General features: G+C 38.1%; 1 protein-coding gene across 1 annotated transcript; it reads left to right on the top strand.

Annotated features, from left to right (window-relative positions):
- Positions 1-1,961: 1,961 nt before the first annotated feature.
- On the top strand, positions 1,962-20,000 carry Smp_096200 (tRNA-dihydrouridine synthase, putative). The gene is made up of 10 exons (XM_018792350.1): positions 1,962-2,080; positions 2,117-2,484; positions 2,523-2,682; positions 7,399-7,594; positions 8,245-8,348; positions 10,895-11,039; positions 12,407-12,503; positions 15,795-16,079; positions 16,608-16,884; positions 19,800-20,000. Exons 2-9 carry the CDS (start codon positions 2,275-2,277, stop codon positions 16,734-16,736), a joined length of 1,326 nt encoding a protein of 441 aa, XP_018644422.1. The 5' UTR covers positions 1,962-2,080; positions 2,117-2,274; the 3' UTR covers positions 16,737-16,884; positions 19,800-20,000.
- Positions 20,001-22,045: the final 2,045 nt, after the last annotated feature.

Below are 22,045 nucleotides of genomic sequence, written 5' to 3'. Positions count from 1 at the left end.
GCCCTGAATATATATAACAAAATAGGTTGTTCTCCGTTAGCCAACAGTAGTAGGATATTTAGATAGGGAATGTTCTTGGTCACATTGGAAGTACGGGAAAATACATATTTCATTAATAATTCATATCAATGTCATGAGGAATTCCGAACTTGCACATCACTAAAGAAACCTATTTCCTACCTATGTGTTGAGTATAAGTTCTCAAGTTCATATCTCTCCACTTGCATATAATGAGTGTGCTTGGTCTACAAAGGAATAAAACTACGCTTATCTTATGCACTGTACTCTATTAACTGCCTTCTGGAAGTCATCCCGAAACAAGAAAAGTTCATTCAGCACCGGCCGTCCAAACTGTTCACTTATACCGAACGGAACATTCCAGGAATTGAAGGTTTGATCACTAGTGCACTACATTTTCTTACCAACGCAAATAAACAGTCCTTAGAGTTGCATGTAAACGCATTAGCTGATATTACGCAACTCGTGAAATCTAATACTATCTATAGCGAAGTGTGTATAATAACAGATTTCCAATGGTCAATTACTCAGAAATAAATCTGATATTCAAACTAAAAAGGAAAGATAGATCACTTCATATCTAAAAATCGACATTTTAAGGTCGGGGTTGACTTCAATTTCTCTCAGGCTATGAAATATTCTAGCGGGGTCCCCCAGGGCTCAATACTAGGACCTCTTCTCTCCCCGATCAATATAAAAGATCTTCCACATCAGGTATCGTCAGACTTGTTACTTTTCGCTCATGATGTGAAACTTTGGAGAGAGATGATCGACAAAGAGAATATACTGGCACTTCAGAAGGATCTGACTGGACTTTGAAGTCGGGCAGACGACAATAGATTCACCTTTAACCCAAACAACCAATGAAGGGGAAATAAAGGCGAACAAAGGGGAAATAAAGCGGAAAAGGCATTGGAAAATAAGTCGTAAATAAAGGGGAAATGCGCCAAAATGTCTGCTTTTTCGCCTGTCCGGGGGAAATAAAGCGGAATTTCCCCTTTCTGTCGCTCAATTTTTCAAATGTCGCTAAATTTCCGATTTTTCCCCTAAATATCCGACGAATTTCCGATATTTCCCCTAAATATCCGACGAATAGCCGACTTTTCCCCTAAATATCCGACGAATTTCCGATTTTCACCCTAAATATCCGACGAATAGCCGAATTTTCCCCTAAATATCCGACGAATTTCCGATTTTCACCCTAAATATCCAACGATTTATATCGTAAATATCGGACGAATTTCCGACTTCTACCTTAAATATCCGCTACATTGACTACTTTTTCCACTACATACACACTAATGCATTTACCGCAACCGCCTCCTGTGTTCGCTTTCATTCCCACAACACAGCACACGAGTAATGTAAAGTACGTAAAATATGGTATAATTTCCAAATTTCTATTGAAAACAAAAAGTTCTTCTATGTACAAAGTTATGAGCAGTTGGCAGATGGTAGAGTATCAATGCTCAATATGTAATTGTCATTGTCACGGACCAGGCATTTCACGTTTTCTTTCTTTCCAGCAGGCCTGTTGGACTATGGAGAGTCAAACAATTCATGTGAATTCTAAAATGTGATGAAGAAAAACGTTATTAAATCTAGGAAACTTGTTTTGCACAACAAGGTACTTGAAGCTGAACTTACGGTAATATCCTTGAACACGGAAGACTGTACCTATAGATAATGCAAAAACAGTAATCACTTTAAAGCCGTACATACGTGTTAACACTTCAAAATGTAATGTAGTCCATCTGAGACATGTTGCAGACTATAGTTACAACTTCGAACACTCCTCTCTCAAAGTATCTTACGTTGAAGAAGATTTAGGAGTGCTGGTACCCAACGACTTGAAGTCTTACTCTAACTGTGACAAAAATGCCTTTCGAGCAAACCTAGTAGTGGTAACATTGAAGCACATTTTTGGCAAGGTCGTGGAGGCAGTTTCGACCTAATCTTTTAGGACGTGTCGTGATCTGAGCTCGTGGGAAGTGCATATTTGGCTGTAAAATGTCGTTCTGCTTCGTGCAGATAGTAATAACCTCGGTTTAACGCTTAAAGGGTTTACGGGTCCATACTCAATAACATCCTATTTTAGATAATCAGTTTGTCTTATTTTCGCTCGTGTCGTCGCAGTTTTGTTTCGACCCTCTTCGTAATTTTGCGTCAGCGGACCTCCAGAGAAAGCACGTTCTGCAAAGACCAGAAGTTTCACTGTCTTGTCTGCTTGTTTTTTGTATCCGACGTTAAATTTTAATGAGTCTCCTTGATAGCTGGAATTCACCTAAATACGTTTTAGCACCTATGGTTGATGGGAGTGAACTTGCCTGGAGGATGCTCGGTCGTAAATATGGAGTGCAGCTAACTTTCACACCCATGATTAACTCGACTGCATTTCTCATTAACATGAAATACCGCCGCAGTTGCTTGCAGTTCGCCTCAGAAGATCGACCACTTATTGTTCAAGTGCGCATGTCCGAAAAAATTAATACTTTCTTTTCAAGTTTTGTGCTAATTCTCCAGATACGTTCGTTAGGTGTGCTAAGTTGGTGCAGCCCTTCTGCGATGCAGTCGACCTGAATCTCGGTTGCCCCCAAGGAATAGCTAAAAGAGGGCATTATGGTGCGTTTTTGCAAGATGAGTGGAATTCTCTTAAGGAGATTAGTAAGTTCAATTCGGAAACGTATTTTTTAAATGGCAATTCACGTTGATAAGACAAGCTCTATAATTGGTGAATGACCAGGGTAAAATTCCAACTGGAAAACTCATCAGAACGATTCATGTTTCTCTAATTCCGGATGTAGAGTGTGTTCACCAAAGTGCACGTTAGTATGCAATGCCTTTCAGTTACTTTACTTTTTGGAAGACATCTTCGTATTATCCTCCGGCCTACAAAAAGGTACATTATATTAAGTTAATCGTGGTATTTTCAGTACTATCGAATGTGTTGATAGTACTCGAAATGTAAACTCATAAAGCGACTTTATATTTATGTCGATCCACAGGTTTCCCCGCGGTTTCTAAATATTTTAGACAATCTACTGCATAACATTATGTGCAATCATTCTTGCGAAGATCATGGCACATCAGTCTGTGACGACAAGTTGATTCGAAAATAGTCCTATAAAAATTAAACACTTAGTTTCATATAGCGTATTCCGAGTTTATCATAGGACATTTTATGTTCACTTCCATAGAATTTATGGTACAGAAATTAATCTGCGTGAGTGTATATCAATTCCCATATTCTGTATCAGACCATAAACGGTTGCGTAATAGGCTGCCTACAACCCATATGGACTTTCGAAGGTCGACAAAATGGTCATGTATCACGATCCAACGGTCCAACCATCTGTACGCCGAGTACCTATCGTCCGATGAATTAGCATTGGAAGTTCAATCATTTTCGATAAGACCCTGAATTGTGTCTGTACTACATCCGTAATATAACCAGATTTGCAGCTCAGTTGTCAAAAAACTGCTTCAGTGGTTTAAGATAGTTCATTAATCTACAAAATTGGTTCAGGTCGTAGTTGGTTGAAATAATATAAACACCTTAAGCCTAAGAAAAGTTATTCTCAACTGACTCAGTCATCCTTTTTCTAAGTTTGGTGCTATTCTGCTCTCGTCTATGTGTTCGGTTCTGTCTGAAATGGACTACTTGATGAGTTAAAGAATGGCTAATGATATATATGCCCTAGACCTAGTTACTTAATGAAAAGATTAGCAGTATTTTATGTTTATGATTGTCATTCATGTTTTTAAAGCCTGATTTAGCATTAATGAAGTAAAGCATAAGACCATTTGGATATTGTACAAACTTCTAGTCGTGTTTATTACTAAAGCTCTTAACAGCTGCCTAGGATAACTTGGTTTCGAACATGTCTACTAACCTTGAAGTATTAGGATGTTCATTACATTTAAGGGGGTTTACAGAAAAATGATGAATCAGTCAGTCAGCTACAAAGTAGGACCAGGCACAAATATGCATCGGTCCAAGTTGCCATACCTCATTAGCACAACAAGATGAACACCGGATTCATAAAAGTAGTTAATTTATTGGTGGTAACATAAAAGAAAGGTTGTATATAAGGATATAGTATAGGAAAGAAGACAGATATGAAGCAATTTTAATCTCAAGGTTTAAGGAAAGATAGAAAGTGTGTACACCTACGCCGTTGTGATCGATTCTGAGCCATGTCACCCAGAGTCCCCAACCATTGGTTACAATAGTCACGCGGACCCCAACCAAGTAGTCTGCACCTACCAACATGGCCCAGACTAGAAGTTAGTGACTTCTAAGACTGATGCCACGTTTTGGTTTGGCCAACACTAACTTTCTTCAAACTATCCTCAACACTAGTCAGCATCACGTATCGTGGTAATCGGTGTTCAGGAATACGTAACATGTGGCCCAACCATCTCAATCAATGTAGATTTACAACCTCATCACCGGGTTTATCATCATTCCCTAAAACCCCGCATCTAACCTCACTATTACCTACCCAGTGCTCCCAGCAGATGCGAGCAATATTTCTAGGCATCTGGTTAAATACTAGTAACTTGCGAGTATCTTCTACTCTTAATGGCCACGTTTCGCAGCCGTAAAGTAGAACAGAGCGAACTGCTGCACAGTATACTCGTCCCTTAATTGATAGACGGATATCTCTTCATCATCGGTGACGTAAGTTGGCAAAAGCCGAACGAGCTTTTGGAATGTGTGCTGAGATTTCGTCAGAAACCAACCCATTGGGGTTGGTCAGACTTACAAAATAAGTGAAGTTGTCGGCACGTTCGACTACTTCACTCCCTATCCTTAGTTCAGGTGTTGACGTAGACCAGGCCTAGAGCAACAATTTACATCTAGAGGGGGAGAAACGCATCCCAAACATCCTTGCATTGTTACTCAGTGCTACCAAAAGACTTGTATATTATCAACGTCTTCACCAAATAGGACTATGTCGTCTGAGTATTGTAAGTCGATAAGTGGACCTCCTGGAAGGAGATCCATTCCTCAAAATTCAGTTGACGAGAGCATTATTTACAGCAATAGGTCTATGATGAAGTTAAACGAAAATGGAGACAGTAGACAGCCTTGTCGGACACCACTTGAGGTTGTAAAATCAGATGACAGTTTTCCATAAGCTCTGACTTAACTGGTGATAGTGTTCGATACAGCCACGACCAGGTCTGAAGCCAGCCTGATTTTCTCGTATTGGCAGTTCGCGAGTCTAGTTAGGCGCCCGATAGTTATTGAGGCTAATATTCTAGATACTATATTGGTCAAATTAATCCCTCTATGGTTATCACAGGATGATTTTCACCCTTTCTTATATATTGGGACAGTCAGTGATTGTGACTAGTGAGATGGGATTACGTTCAACTCCCAGATTTTAGCTATAATATTAGTCAACGTAATCGCTGAAATTGGACCACCATATTTAAAGACCCCTGGAGCCAATCCATCTGGACCAGCTGCTCTTCCTCGTTTCAGATTAGTTATAGCCTTTTGAACTTCAATTAGAGTCGGATGGGGCGCTACCTCAATGTTCCATTCAGACTGTCTGGGAATGGTGGGTAACTGTAGAGTAGCTAAAGTGTTCTCTAGAGTGTTCCGCCCATCGTTCTAAACGTGTGGGCTGAGAGCAGATAAGAGTTTCGTCTTTTCCGAGATTCTTTCGCTTACACTTGACTTCTTAATTCCGGCTTCTCTTATTAGTCTGAAGAGTTGTCTGGTGTTACCTACAGCCACTGCCCTTTCCATTTCTTTTACTTTCGTTGCCCAACACTGCTCACGATCATTCCTTAGACTTTTGATTAACCTAGATCTTATATGCTTTCGCTCTTTATCGTGTTCAGAGCCTGATGGAATGAGTTTACGAGAATCCATCAGTGCAATAGACTTAAAAGAAATCCATCGGTTTTTCGTGACCCTTTGGTTTAAATTACTGATAGATGTTACTGCTGTTTCCACAGCTGTTCGTATATCTTTCCAAGCAACATCTGGGTCAGCCGCGTTTTCAGAACCGCCTAGATGTGAACTCAGTTGTTCCTGGAACTTACTTTTGTTTTTCTCATCCCTCAGTTCAATTCTAATAGGTCTTCTTAGTGTAGTTTTTCTGCGTCAAGTGAGACGCAAGCAAATGCGTGCTCATATTAAAGCATGATCAGAGTCTAAATATGTATTCCAGAACGAGCGACAGCCTTCCATTGAGCCTCTCCAACGATGGCTGATGGCAATATAGTCTATTTGAGTCCATCGTTGGCTTGGTGCAAGGGGTCGCCATGTTAGACGATGTTTCTCCTTATGCTTAAAATTAGTGTTTGCTAAAAATAAACCATTGTCTGAACACAGTTGCAGCAGACGACCACCATTACGTGTTTGCCGAGTTGGGATACTAAAATACCCACCTAAATGTCTTTCTGTTTGGTTCAAGATACCTATTTGGGCATTAGTCACCTGCTGCGAGTATTATGTCTGAGCGTTTAGCTTTATGAAGAAGTTCAGAGAGCTTTCTGTAAAATTCATCTTTTACTTCATCCGGGCTGCAGTCAGTGAAAGTGTAGGCAGAAATGACTAAAGCACAACAGTGTGTGTTTCTATCCTTCCGAGTTTTCATTCAGCCGTTTAGTCTAACAGCTCATAGTGTGGTGTAGGCTACTTATATCCACACAAGTAGTATATGACGATGGTGGGACGTTGAATGTATTTTACTGGAAGATCGATAAGGAAAGAACGGAAACAAAACTCAATTGGTATAAAATTGCATAAGCAATAATAATCGGTGACTATGAACTGATATTTGCAGAAGTATAGGTCAAGATTTCACTTTATATTTCTGTAGTTAGTGAATTATCTCCGGATTCTAATATATGATGTTTTTCCTTACTTTTATCACCACAATGTCAATTTAAGACTCATTATATAACAGTCTGAGTTCGGTTGCCGAATAAATAAATTCAGTGAGTTTAACATGAAAATACAAAATGTATCGAGTTAAAATGAACATTTATACACATGTATCAATGAAATGCTGTCCAAATTAAAATGTTTGCTCTGTATTTTTTCAAAATCGTACTGTCAGTCATAAGCAACCTGAGAACCTGGATCATATTCGCATATGTCCAAGTTACCATACCGCATCAGTGCAGAAAATTTAAATTATAAAAATGAACACTAAACTAGTAGAAGATTCATACTAAAAAATACTAATAGTTAGCATGTCGTCTTCGGTTTCTACCATGATCACATAAATTATGAAGTCAAGTCTTCTTTGGTGTTGTGCTATTGCGATGGTTTCAATATATGTATTTTATATGTCACTTTATTCGTATCAAAAGTCAATATTTATTTCTTATCCCAATTTGTCAACTTATCAGTTAGCCGCGCTTCGTTAGAGCTTAATGTTCCCGTCACTTGCAAAATCCGAATCTTTAGTGACGTTGAGCGAACTGTTCAGTATGCAAAACTTCTCGAAGCTGCAGGGGCTTCTATGCTTACAGTTCACGGACGCACCAGAGAAATGAAAGGTCAAAAAACTGGACTAGCTGACTGGAATCAAATTAGGGCAGTAAAGTGAGTTTAACCAATTTCATATCGAATATAATAGTGTAAGATAGTTTTCACTGAAGATATTTTTCTTGCCTTATACATCTTTAAATTGTGTTAAATTTTGGTGGCATATAATAAGTGGTATTGATTTCTATTTACTGGAAATACCCATACTTTATTTTATCGGTTATTTCTAGTTCTAACAATCCTCAACAAACCATCATGTGAACTCAGACATACAAAATATAAAATAGCTAGTATCATGAGTTACAGCAAATATTAGTTCTTCTACCAAATAAACCTCTGTCAGTAACATTCTGTTTCAAATTGCTAGATCAGTTAAGCATCAGTTGTAGTCAAACGAGAAAAGTCAAACTTCATATTTCATATCTAAAGTTTATTTCATCAGTTGTGCAGAACTTTTGACATAAATGGTTTCCACAATTATTTCATACATAATAATTATCTCAACTTACATTGTCTGGAGTTGAATATTTACATTAGGAATTCTCTTATTCCATTCACCTTTCAGTGGTCAGGTTTATCTAATGAACATAAATTAAAATTTAGATAATGCGCTATTTATCTGTCCTTAGTACAATCTAACTGTATGTCAAATGTGTACTGTATTTACTTCCACTGTTTGTCAATGTGATTATTTCCTTTTTTTTCAGAGAAGCAGTAAAAATACCTGTTATTGCCAATGGAAATATTCAGTATTTATCAGATGTTCATCAGTGTTTGGACTCAACAAAAGCCGACGCAGTTATGAGTGCAGGTTTCTGTATATCCAAAATGTTTATTTCATTTTTTGAAATGCATTTCTTTAGAGCTACAGTTCGCCATATGGTTAGTTTCTAGTATATCGTTAGGATGAAAATCGATAAACTACTTAAATGGAATTCGCAGACACTAGATTTTCTTTTACACATTACTTTCTTCTGGCTAGTGATGGTTGTAATCCCCGTCTATCTCCTGTTTTCTCAATATGTTAATGTATCTGACGTAAAAAGTATATCTTAGCTTTAATTACTATTATCTCGGAATTAAATTCTTGCGGAACGTACCACTTTAATCTTTTTTTCTGATTTTATTCAATTTGAAGTAATATATTTTGGTGCCTCGTGTTTCATGCTCCTTACCTAAGCATAACTTAACAATGCATAAATTCGAGCTCCAAAGATAATTTGAAATCCAACTGAGGTGAAGTATTATTATGTTAAATAAATAAGAAACGAGTGAATACACAACGAATGAGTAAGGACTAATGATTCGTTTGAAATAGAATGAAAGACAAATACACCTGTCGTACTGCAATAGACGTTGAACCTATAGCATTGTGTTAAGATTTCATCATTAGCTAGCTAATGAATAGTCTTTTTAAGGCTAAAAGACTTGTTATTTGTAAGACGAGGTAGATTTTTATTTTATTTGGACACATAAATATTGGTACAAGGGGTCACCAGATATGTATGCGCCACACAAAAATTGTCATTTCATTTTAATTGTATGAGGGCCATGATACTGCCCAGGTAGAAACAAATTACGAGTAACTCAGGTCTCCGACGTAGGTTGTACGAGTTAACTTTCAGCTCCATTTATTGTTTAGGAATAGTATATCTCCAAATACAACGTATGAGAGACTTTAACGCTTAGGTGCTTTTCTCTCAGTTAACTTCAGTAATTTTCCATGAATTCTGTTCATCAACTTTCAGTATATTTCATTTGTATTTAGCTATGTGGTTCTCAATGGATTTCGTTGCAATAATTACTTCACTATGATTTTGTGTTCAGTGATATTTACTCAGTCAATAAAACTCGAATTGATGACTGTTGGGTTGGTACATAACTGAATTAACATGCATGTAAATTCCTTCCCTAGCAGTCACTAAGTACCCCCCTAGGCATAGGTGCTGCCATGACGTGGTGGTCAGACTTGTCTATCGTAATTACCTGGACTGAGTTAAATTTTCTGGAACACTTGTTCCTTTAGATTCCACTATGCCAGGCAGGTCGGCTGGAGGACAGTAAAACTTGAAGCAACAAACTCATGGTCCGAGGGCGAAGTCATAATACCGACCGTACAGAGGCATGACGGCAGCAAGGATCTGGAGCGATATCGCCTCCTCACAGCGAAAGGAAGGGGTTAGAAGAGATCGACCACATAAATCTCACCTTCTATCCCCACTATCAACCCTTATCCTCATGCCCCATCAGTGTTCAAGGACTAAGTTCCCGAAATTTTTTTTCTGATCTTATGAAACCGTTCTAAACTACACGTTGGAGCTTTTAGTGTTCAAACCTTATGTCAAATATTATCACAAACTTCCCTAGCTAGAACTCTATAATATCGCGCTATCGATGTGTGTTGTGTCTCCGAAACGTGCGTACAGAATTTAAATGTGGTAATCCATTTGAACACAACCCCACCAGTGCGATTTACCATATGTATCTGGAGACCTCGTTGGTGTAGGTACAGCACTATGTTTAAAAGCAGAACAGGTCCTCCTGGGCTGGATTCTGGTAGACAGTCGCTTGTGTGTTGTCCGACTAAATGAGATAACAAAAGTCGGGGAGATAGGGATACATTGTCTCTTCATTGTGATTTAAATAAAGCGAAGAATCGGTTTTATGGGATGCTATCTGCTCTTCTACGAAAAGCTGGGTGTCCAGGCGTCGGGAATATCTATTGAGTGTAATGAATGGGGTTAGCCGTCACTTATATTGTCGACGCGCTATGATAGATGTTATGGGATTGGGTTTGAGAACAGATAAGGATGGCCAATCGAAAAACGTGGCACGAGACCATGAAGTCAACGACAGTTGGACTGAACTGTGCAGTTAGTTCAACACAACCTGGTTGGGGTGCGTAGGATTATTATAGATACTGTTTAGAGACTTAGGGTGATATGGCTCAGCTTCGTTCGCCACGGCGCAGATGCATTCACATCTTCCCTTTGTTTAGGTCCTAAGTTCCTAGGTTATTGTTTTATATTATTCCACCAATTCATATTTTTATCAAATAATATCGCTTCTGCTTATTCTTTTCTACCGCCACCAGTACTTTTACCACATGTAGTACTCTGGGATTTTCCCTGATAGTATCATTTTGGTGTGCTAATGTGGTGTAGAAACCATGACTGGTGTACACACATGTCAGGTTCTACTTTGCACATGGTTGACCGACTAAATATTCTAGACGCATAGAAAGTTGTCTAATTTAATATTACTTTAATTACAAATAAAAAACTAGATCAGCTGTCCCTATCATTTATGTATATATTTTTTATGTGCCTCACTTGTTTGAACTTTTCTTTCTTTTAGAGGGTCATCTTCATAACCCAGCTTTATTCCTAGGAATCCAACCATGTATCTACGACATGTGTTTTGAATATTTAGACTTAGTGGAGAAGTACCCAACATCCATGCAAATAATCAGAGGACATATCTTTAAACTATGTCATCATGCGTGAGTGCATTTTTTTTCATCCATTACTAAGACCTAAAGTTATAACATGTCGCAATATGTGGCCAAAATATTTTTGGATTTGGTCCTTAAACGCTTCAATAATTGCTTACTCATTCCGAATGGTGATGAGCTTCATAGTTGCTAAGCCTAAAACTCTGCTTATCGACTACTTACTCCTGTTACCCATCTTGGAGGAGCCTAAGTCGCTGATTAGGACTCTTCAACTCTGTTCTGCGTTTTCCTTTCCATTTGGTTCTGATTATTATTCATTCTTTTGATTTCTCCCTTCAATTCTCAATCCAATGTGTTCCTGGGCCTCCCTCTTTTCTTTTCGCCTTCAGGGTTCCAGGTTAGGGCTTGCCTCGTGATGCAGTTTGATGGTTTCCTATCCACCTCCAGAATCTTTCCCTAATTTCCTCTTCAGCTGGAATTTGGTTTGTTCTCTGCCATAGTAGGTTGTTACTGATGGTATCCCACAAACGGACATTCAGTATCTTGTGCAAACAATTGTTTGGATATACTTGTACCTTTTTGATGATGGTTGTATCAGTTTCTTACCTCATACTTGCTGATAAACTCCAAACACTTCTCAATTACAGTTAATTCTTCTTCAATTTTCTCTACTGAATAGTTTCAGTACATGATTAAATAGTGTTCTAACCAAAACCCTTTTGTAGTTTATTGGGCAGAAATCATTGAAATCTAAGTAAAGCCTACCACAACTGCCTTCTTGATGAATAGATTTTTCTGTTTGGCCATTTGAATTGGGCTGAATACCAATATCAAGAAAATGAAATTTACTATAATATGATTTATAAGCACAATTATTGTTGTGTTAGAAAAAACAATATAATTTAGGTATTTGCCCATGGTTATTTACACTAATTCAAACACTTGGTCAGCAAAAGACAACCTTTGTGTAAGTTCTATAAGTCGCTATCCAGTTTTAACTCGTTTTCGAAGTCATGGGCGTTGAGAGGTGTGTAAATTGGTTTTAAGTACTCATTAAGTATTTCTTATTGGCGAGTCGAAAGAACAAAAATTGCTAAAACAGGAAGATCATGCCTATTCATAGTGTAGTTATGTTTTTGTACTAAGCACAACAGATTAAGCATTGAATTTTAAGAAAATGACCATTATGTTTGTCAACTCTCTTCAAAACAAGTTGTATTTTTATCACTAAGCATTACTTCTATTGGACGCTGCGTAGCTAATTGTTAATATCTGTTGTATGGGTTTTTATTATCTTACATCAGTGTTCAGCCACAAAGTCCTTTTTTATCCAGCGATTTGCAGTTATATAGATGAACAAACGTTTAGTTTTTCTATGAATCTTAAAGGTTGTCGTTACTTTTTTTGACAAATAGATTGGACGAACATTCTGAATATCGTTCACTGATTGGGACCTCTCAATCAACTAAGGGAATAAAAGAAATATTACAAAAGATGGCAAATCAATGCTCAGTGAGTAAATCGTTTTTGGAAATTAGTAGTAATTTATCCAAACTAATTGGCATCTATAGTATTATAACTCACGTATCCCTAATGCAATGGACTGTTAACCATATATTAAATAAGACCAGAATAGAAACAAACAATTTCAATAATGCATGGCGAACACATCAAAAGAAAAAGTGAAGTTTAGATTAAAAAATCCCAGATACCTCACAGTTCATGATCACGCAAATGTTTCGTTACTTTGTGACTACTTTATTTACTGATGCCTGATACTCTCCTTGGAGCATAGTCCACTAACCACGTATCTCCAACCCACTACTTTCCACTTGTTGCTAAACCCTATTCATTGTCCTGATATCCGATTCCCAGAGCCATATGTCATCTGGTTTGTCTCTTCTTTCGGCTTGAGAATTCCGAGATGGGGGTCGGTCCGTGATGCAGTTTCATGGTTTACGTAAAGTGTATTCAACCCACCACCAAAATCTTTTCTTACTGGTTCCTCAACTAGGATCTGGTCTGTTTTCTTCCAGCGTGTGTTATTGCAGATGAACTCTGATCATTGGATATGGAGTATCTTGCGCAGATAGCTGTTTATAAATACCTAATTTTTTCGATGATGGTTGCGGCATTTCTGCAATTTTCAGCTCCGTACAATAAAACTGACTTGACGTTAGTATTGAAAATCCTGACTTTAGTCTTGACTGACAGTATTCTTGAGTCCCAGATATTCTTCAGTTATAGGAATGCTACACTTGCTTGGTCGATTCGTGCCTTAACATATGTATCGAATCCTCCTTGTCTGTCAATTATGCTGCACAGGTATCTTAAAACTCCCACTTCTTCTAGAGCTTCTCCATTAAATGAGACTCAAGTGGCACTCGCCGTATTTTATTTCAAGATTCGCTTCTTCCCGTATAAATGTCGAGGCCTACTTCGGACGAAGCCCCTGTTACACCGGTAATCTCCGTCTGGACTTTTTGCTGTGTATTTATTAGCAAGATCAAGTCATCTAAAAATTCCAAATCATTCAACTGCGTACTTAGGAGTCCACTGTATTCCGTGCTCTTCCTAAAATGTGGAGGTCTTCATAGTCCAGTCAACAGCTAGCAGGAAGAGAGTATGTGAATGTGGACAGTCTTGTTTGGCACCAGTTCTCACTTGGAACTCATCCATGAGCTGCCATTCATACACTTTTTAATTTTAATCTGTCGTATGAAATTCATATGTTGGTGACGATGTTCTTAGGTATTCCATAGTGTCTGAGAAGATTCCATAGGGTTCTTCTGTTCACAATATCGAATGCTTTCTCATAATCAAGAAAGTTGATCCACAGTGATAAGTTCCATCCAATTGGTCCTTCCAGAATGATTAGTAGTGTCACGATCTCGTCGGCTAATTATCTCTCTTATAAAAGCCAGCTTGAGCATCTACTAAATAATAAACGTATTGACGCACAACCTCACTATAGGGTCCTAATTTTGTTCAGTTTTTGAATTTATTGGAGGATATCAAGGGTTCGTAATGACGATATAGAGTTGTGATTTTTGGGTTTTGTACTGCTCTGAAAAGTCCATGCAGCTTTTTGTACGCATTTGTGCAGGAAAATGCTGCTGCCTACGAACATGTATTTGAAAACACTTAAGTATACTATCCTTGTTTCTTTGTACCAGTCGATATCACCCAAAAATGTTTCCATGTACTATACTTCTCTGGACAACATCAGCCCAACCTCTTGCTTGTGTGGAGGATTTTGTTCCTCATAACCAGAATACAATAACAGTTCTCCTGAAGTTAGTCTTTTTTCGCTCGGATTAGGTTTGGTGGGTCTTACTCGTTCCGAGCATAACTAGGCTGTATTTTATTATTTCTGCGACTATTTAAGTGTTGTTTACGAAATTGAGAGGACGAGAAGCAAACATCCAGCGCTTTAACCGGGTTGGTGGACAAGGCGAGTCCACCTAGGGGGGTTGGAAAATCCTGATTCCAAACCACTGGTGCACATGGACTCCAGTATCCTGAGGGAACAAATGGCGTATGAATCAATCGTTGGTCACCGGCTACCATGGGACTGCATCTACTCACGATGCTCCACTGCCTTGTGGACCAGACCTTTAGGTCAGAGGCTCGGTGTGTAGCCCCCTGAGAAAACCACCTGCTTCAGTCTGGGCACCTGGGTAGTATCACAGCCCTCCCACAAATCAAATGAGATTTTTGCAGCGCATATATATATATATATCTACAAATTTCTTAATCGACTGTGTGAGCGCATTTATACCGTCATAAGCCCAAAATTATTATATAGATATAAATAAACTCAAAGTTCAGTTGTAAGATGGTGGCTAATTGGTTATAATTTATGAAATACGATTTTATGAGTTGCTAAAATGAAAGAAAAAACATGGCCAGTCGATTGACAACCTGCAGTGATACTAAATGGCCTAGTGGAGGCTTTTCAAGTAACCGTACTATTGTCACAAACCTTCAAAAAATATGAAATCGAAGAAGAAACCACTAGCTAAAATAATTTTTTTCATACAGTAAAATGATGTACTCACATGCAAAACATGAACACAAATAACTTCTCAGTGAAATATCATCGGTGATTTGAGGAAATTAGTCTATAGTTCACTCACCCTCCAAACTACCAAGACCTAACTATTGGGACTGGTTCTCCTCCGTCATACCATCAACGGATTTTACTGCCAGTTACGAAGTCCTTGGTTTGAATCTCTCTGCGTCTATTTCGGTTTGCGCAACCTGGTAGATCACTAGCCCAACCCCCACTTACAGTGTGGCTCAAAACCAAGCACATGAATCTGTATGTGCTAAATTACTAATAATAGGATAAAAAGAACAAAAGTAGAGTAGGTCGTTCTCAAATAAATACCTCGGAGTTATGCTATAAATCAAGTTCATCAATAGTAACGAAAGTATCTTCCAATAAGCAATCTTATTAGCTTCATTTGGCGTCTTTACACTTTGAAGTCGCTGATCTATATCTCTGAGCTTACGCTGAAACAGTTCTTTGCTTCCAGGGGAACTTGTTTGCTCTTTCTTGGTTTCAATCTAAGTAAGTCGTAAACATTTACGAAGTTGATTAATTACTTTTTTATGTTCGACATTGGTTTGTAATCGGCAAGAATAAACGAATCCAAATTGAACGTACATACTCTTAGCAATGAAAGAACCACAGAGACTATTTTTGGCTAGCTTTATATTGATTTTGAGAGAAACATGTCACACTAGTCCTTTCAAGTAAAATTAATTTCGTCTTATTTCTCGGTTTTGTTCGGGTAGTCTTGTGTGCAAAACAGTTCAAGTGAATTGCCCCATCCTCACTGGTTATGTCAACCTTATGAGCGACCGATTACATTTTCAGAACAAGCGAAAGTTGAAATCTCGATGCAAGCAGTTAACGGGTCGGATTTTCATGGGGTTGACAGCAATGTATCTGCGAAAAAAATCATGTTAATGGAGCAAAGACGTAACCGGAAAGCTTCAAAGAAAGAGGTTAAACTTGCTAAGAAGTTAGCAATCGTTGAGGGAAAGCTCATATGTTTTATTTGCAACAAGAATCGGAAAGTAAGTCATTTAGTGATAGACTGCTGTATTTAGAAATTATTTGCGAGTTTACTGAGAGTATTAACTTTTCTCATGCTCTTTAAAAACAGTCGATTCAGATAATTTATTGGGAAGCTGAAAAAGGCTATTCTTTGAAAATCCATCCACAAATACCTATGGTATAACTATTTGTTTACTTTACAAAATATTGGTTTTTTCAAGGTACCTGGAAAAAATGTGATAACGGTTGTACGGTATTCGATTTATAAAGCTAAGTAGTGGTAAATTTTTTATACTGGAACGCTTTCCTAAAAACCGCAAGCGCATTGTTGCATAACTGTTTTGATGGTGGAATATTGGTCTCCTGTGATTAAATTTTAACAAGGCTATTGAACTGCATCCATATTGCGCATTGAACTTCAAGGGGTATGCTTAGTTGTGTTCGTCTCATCATGTTAGTGGTGTTGTATATCCACAATTATACTTTTTATCCTTGTATTTTGAAATGTCTTTGAAGTCAAGTAAGTTTTCTTTTAATTACGATTTTAGAGTTTAAACTGTGCCAGATCAGTTTGTCGCACATGTTGTCAAAATCAAAGTGAATCAAGTCTGAATTCATTAACAAACACTTTTTGTTCATTCCATCATCGTCAAATAAATAATGCTATATTAGATTAGTAAATTTTTCTTTTCACAAATTTGGACATGTTAACGATGGTCATAGCAATTGTGTGCATGTTCTTGAGATTCTGCTTCCATCCATCAATGTGGGTGAATGTCAGAAATATATAGACTTATTGAACAAACTTCAAGTTGAATGTTATGGGTAAGTCGGGTATCTCGACTCCTCATGTTGTTTGTCCTTCCGATTCTTGTCTAATATCAAACTTCCTTATTTCTATAAAAATTAACACTGGCCCATATTTTGTTCTTTAATTTTTCGCAACGCATTTTAAGTTTGGTCTTTACGTTACAATAATACGCTCTCTGATGAAATGTATATGGTTATCCACTCTTATGGTATATTTTATCTATAACTCTAGGATTAACACTCACCAAAATGGGACGCTTATCGAACAAACGAACCCGGAAATGGTTTAATACTTCGAATAATAGCAACTCCTGTTTCAACTGAGAATGTTAGGATCGGACGGTTATCTCTATCTAATTTACTTACGAGTTGCACATTAAGATGCAATAGCGTAGATTATGTAAAGGGTAAATTAGACAGCATCTATGAGCGATATGCTTCCTAAAGTGAAGGTTCTCCATCTTAAGCAAGAAATAAAGGCTTTATCACCCTTTTAGCTACTATTGGCGAAGGTTGTGGTCCCTACTGATCTTGGAGACATTAAAAAGACAGTATTTGTTAGTGATTCTATTGCTAGCTAATTACTAGAAATAACGCAATTTTCTGCAACATACGTGACGAAATCCCGCCTAAATCTATGTTTTCGACATTAAACAGACTCAGCTTTCAAGATATTCCACGCCAATGTGTTCTCCCAGACAAAGAGCAACATGTGAATTAACGTAACGTTTCTCCGGCGTCCTAACTTATTATGATATTTAACTGGAATAAGTAATTCGCTAGATTTACTAAGCCTGTACATTTTAAGAGATGCACAGGAATCTAAATGAGAGTTCTTGATAAGATTAAATGTGTTAATGGCATCAACGAAACTATTGATTGAGGAGAAGGTATCTGTAGTGTTTGTATAGACTAGTGATTCTTTTGTACTCGATTTCCAATTCTAAATACGATACGTTTGTTTGTACTCACCTAGTTCTATTTAACTCAAATTGAGTTATTTCAGGGATTCTTAGTTCGTATAATATTTCTTTAAACACATAAATACTGGTACAAAGGGGCACCAGATATATATGCGTCGCAAAAATCTCATTTGATTTGTGGGAGGGCTGTGATACTACCCAGGTGCCCAGACTGAAGCAGGTGGTTTTCTCAGGGGGCCACACACCGAGCCTCTGACCTAAAGGTCTGGTCCACAAGGCAGTGGAGCATCGTGAGTAGATGCAGTCCCATGGTAGCCGGTGACCAACGATTGATTCATACGCCATTTGTTCCCTCAGGATACTGGAGTCCATGTGCACCATTGGTTTGGAATCAGGATTTTCCAACCCCCCTAGGTGGACTCGCCTTGTCCACCAACCCGGTTAAAGCGCTGGATGTTTGCTTCTCGTCCTCTCAATTTCGTAAACAACAATAATGCCACGAGAAGACAGTGAGTAGGACTCCCCTGGCAGAGGCTATATACGCGTGGCCATGTGAGAAAATTTCAAGAGGGAGAGCTGACTCTCTCCACCGTCGGTCGTACCAGGGCATTCAAGCTCTCTTACCATCGATTGCTATCATCTCGCGAATCCTAACCAAGAAGTCTACACTTACCAGCATGGCTCAGTCCACTTGTCAGTGACTTCATGGATTTATGCCACGTCTCGATCCGGCCTCTCCTAACTTTCTTCCAACCTACTCCTACACCATAAAACATTGCACGTCGGGGCAGTCGGTGGTTGGGCATACGTAACATATGTCACAGCCATTTCAACTGATGAGGTTTCACTACAAAGAATACACGTGCAGTATTCTAGTAGCCGAATACTGACTTTGAGCATCGGAACTTCTGCCCATATGAATACTAGTGTTTCGCTTGATACCACCGCAAGGACACAAAGAAACCAGCTGCAAAAAACAATCCCATCGAAACTATATTTCGAGGAATACAGATCTGGTGCGATAACTCACAAAATTTCGGTAGCTCATAACTGAGCAGGAACTTACTGCCGAAAAATATGTGACTAGACGTTGATAGACACTGTATTGGTCTTCACTCCTTAACATGCTTCTTTCGTCTAACTACGCTCAGACTACCTTTTTCCTGTTAGCCATATTGATAATAAATCAAACATGAATACAAAGCCGATGTTCCTACTTCTTCATCTTCACCCCATGATAAAACAAACAACCCACTAGGTTTACATCACACCCTTTTATCAGACGATTACTCACCGTAACTGACACCAATGTTGATCAATCCTCGATCTGACTTCTTTACGCACCCTGTTATTTTTAAACAAACCTTCACTTATATGGATAACAAAAAGTTAGTTGTCTCCCGATACCACAGACTCATACCTTCAAATTAACACCGATGAGCCCTTCCGCTGTGATCTATTCACTAAGGAGAGCGGTGGTTATTATTTATACGCACCTAAATGTGTGGGCGAAAATCTATGGCAATGCTGTCCTCAGCAAACTGCCTGATTCGATACGAATGTGAAATGCTAGTTGTATATATATATATATATATATATATATATATATATATTCAGCTCCAAACACTCCTAGTTCAACTGACACTTGTGAGTCATTTGCTAGGGCTGTCTCCCTTGATTTCGCTTGGAATTTTTTTTCAGTGATTTCAACCTTTCAAGCATCAACTGAAAGACACACTCTGGCCTGCTGTGCTGTGTAAGCATACTAAGTTCCTTAAACAGACGATGTTGGTGGCAATATGTAAACCTGCCTGCACGAAACCACAACACTCCCAACTTGATAATCTGTCACAATATCACACCGACAACTGTAGTGATGTTATATCCCGATAACAATAGTGAATGGTAACTTTGGGATCCATTTGTGGATCAGTATTATGCATATATTTCTTATCGTATAATTGCTAAACAACTAAACTATTCATATTTGTGTTCTCCTTATTATAGGCTTTATTTTGACCTATAAACTATTATCATACAATTTACCATCCTTGAGTTATTCCTAGTCTATTAATGGCTGCCTCCCATATTCACATCCATGTTTAGCTGTATCGTGTGCTGATGTTATTTCCTATTTTATTGATACGATGTGGTCAGTCTATTTGGTATATAAACTCAGTATGTTTGAAATATAATGATTCATACCACAGAGGCTGTTATTGGTGTTCTGGACTTAACTGGCTGGGCTAAGCAGAAGCAGAATCGATAAGCACTCTAGACTACTCTCTGATCGGCGGTCTTAGCACGTCACACATTAACTTGGGCATCCACTCGATCACAAGATATAACAAGTGATTGGCGAAAGGTTTCATAACAGCGATCATAAAATATTCCTCTGCACTCTACCGTTTCCGGCAGAATGCGACACATCCAAGACAATAGCTACGCGTTTTCAATTTAGAACTATGCACACGCAGACTGGGAAAAATTTTGATTTGTAGTAAAGCACTCTAACTAGGGAATTTCTTTTATTAGTGATAAGCTTTCAGAAACGCTAGGAATATTCAATATCACCACTAGATACTACTATCTCCGAAATGGCTTTCAAAACAAATCCTTATATCAACCAAAAAACTGGGGCTAAGCTACGAAAACTGAAAAGGATGTATTGTATATTAATATACTTCCCTGTCGTGCACCAAATATACTCTGTTCAAAGTTAGAGTAAAAAGCCTAAGCAAGCAGAAGAATGTGCTGCGTTTATTACCGTATCTAAATCTCAAGACCTTTTTCACCTTAAAAAGGACATAGGAAATAGTGTAGATCACAACATTTACTTCATACTAGACGATGGTGTGACGTACTATGACCAAACTGTTATTTGTGAACTGCTAAGTGGATGGTTTTCTCACAACGGGAATAAATCTCATGCCCCAGATACTAATATCAAGTGCACCAGCAAAATTAATTTTAGTAAAATACACGCCGCCATCGATATACCTTAGCCGAATTGCAAGTTGTGCGGAATATACTCCATCGATCCTTTACAAAACGGCAGGACCAGACATACCAACACTCCCACTTAATATATTCATACTATTCTTAAGAGCAGATACACATGTTTGTTGTCCCCAAAACACAAATCAGGACCCAAAAACCTGATTCAGGACCACAGATTCAAAAATACCACGCATAATGTAAAATGTGACACAAGACCAATTATCTAATCATCTACTAGAAGAAAGTCTAGTTCACCCATCAAAACACTTTATTAGAGCAAGCTCTTGTAGAACATGCCTGAGTCAATTTCTTGATTGGGGTTACTCGTATAAGTGACCAAAAGCAGCTAGAGGTTATACTATACTTCGATATCAGGATTTCGTCAGGGTATTTCATAACCTCCCAATTATTACTTCAGTCAGTTGGAATTACTAGACCCCTATTGCAATGGATTATTCTCTCACGAACGGATACCAAGTGACTAAGATTAACTCTACAAAAACTACACTTCAACAGATAACCAGTGTTGTATAGAGTACTGTCCTGTGTCTATAACTTTTTACAGCCTACACCAACAATATATGCAAGTGCTTTAACACGGATAAGACCTACCTTCACGCTGTTAACTTTGAAGCCATCTACAAAGCTAACGTTAGCGATGCATGTGGTACTACGCAAACAAACCTGCATAAACTCAACAAGGTAGATAACTGGTGTGAGTGAGTAGCTTTTGACATTATTTACATTTATTTTTCCAATTTTCACAATCTGTACATTTGTCACAAAATCATCTTACTTGTTATTTAAGTGTATGCCCTTGAACACACTCTCGCTTTTGAATCCCAAATAGCATGATAATGTTAACCGCGCGTCAATAAACCGTTATATACACGCCTCTCGTTCCCCATTGCCTGTGGTTATGATAATTGGGCTGTAACTTAACTTTCATCTACATTTTGTAGACTGTCGTAACATCCCCATTACATTCTACGCTCGGTTATATTGCTGGAGCCATATGAACCTCACTGGAGTTATTAATTATCTATAATTGTGGATTATGGTACCAAACACGATAGGATACGCTCCAACCAGCTGATTTACGTAACGTCCCTTAACTTTTATTTGTGTTTGTAACCCATAAATTGTATACTACTATATTAGCATTTGGACGTAACAACTTTATTCTTATTTTTGAGTTAATAAACTTTTTGGTCTGCCACATAACGTATATCATACTACCTTAGGCTTTTTCT

This window comes from Schistosoma mansoni, assembly GCF_000237925.1.
Source record: "Schistosoma mansoni, WGS project CABG00000000 data, supercontig 0341, strain Puerto Rico, whole genome shotgun sequence".
NCBI lineage: Eukaryota > Metazoa > Platyhelminthes > Trematoda > Strigeidida > Schistosomatidae > Schistosoma > Schistosoma mansoni.
This window is presented reverse-complemented; position numbering and strand designations above follow the sequence as displayed.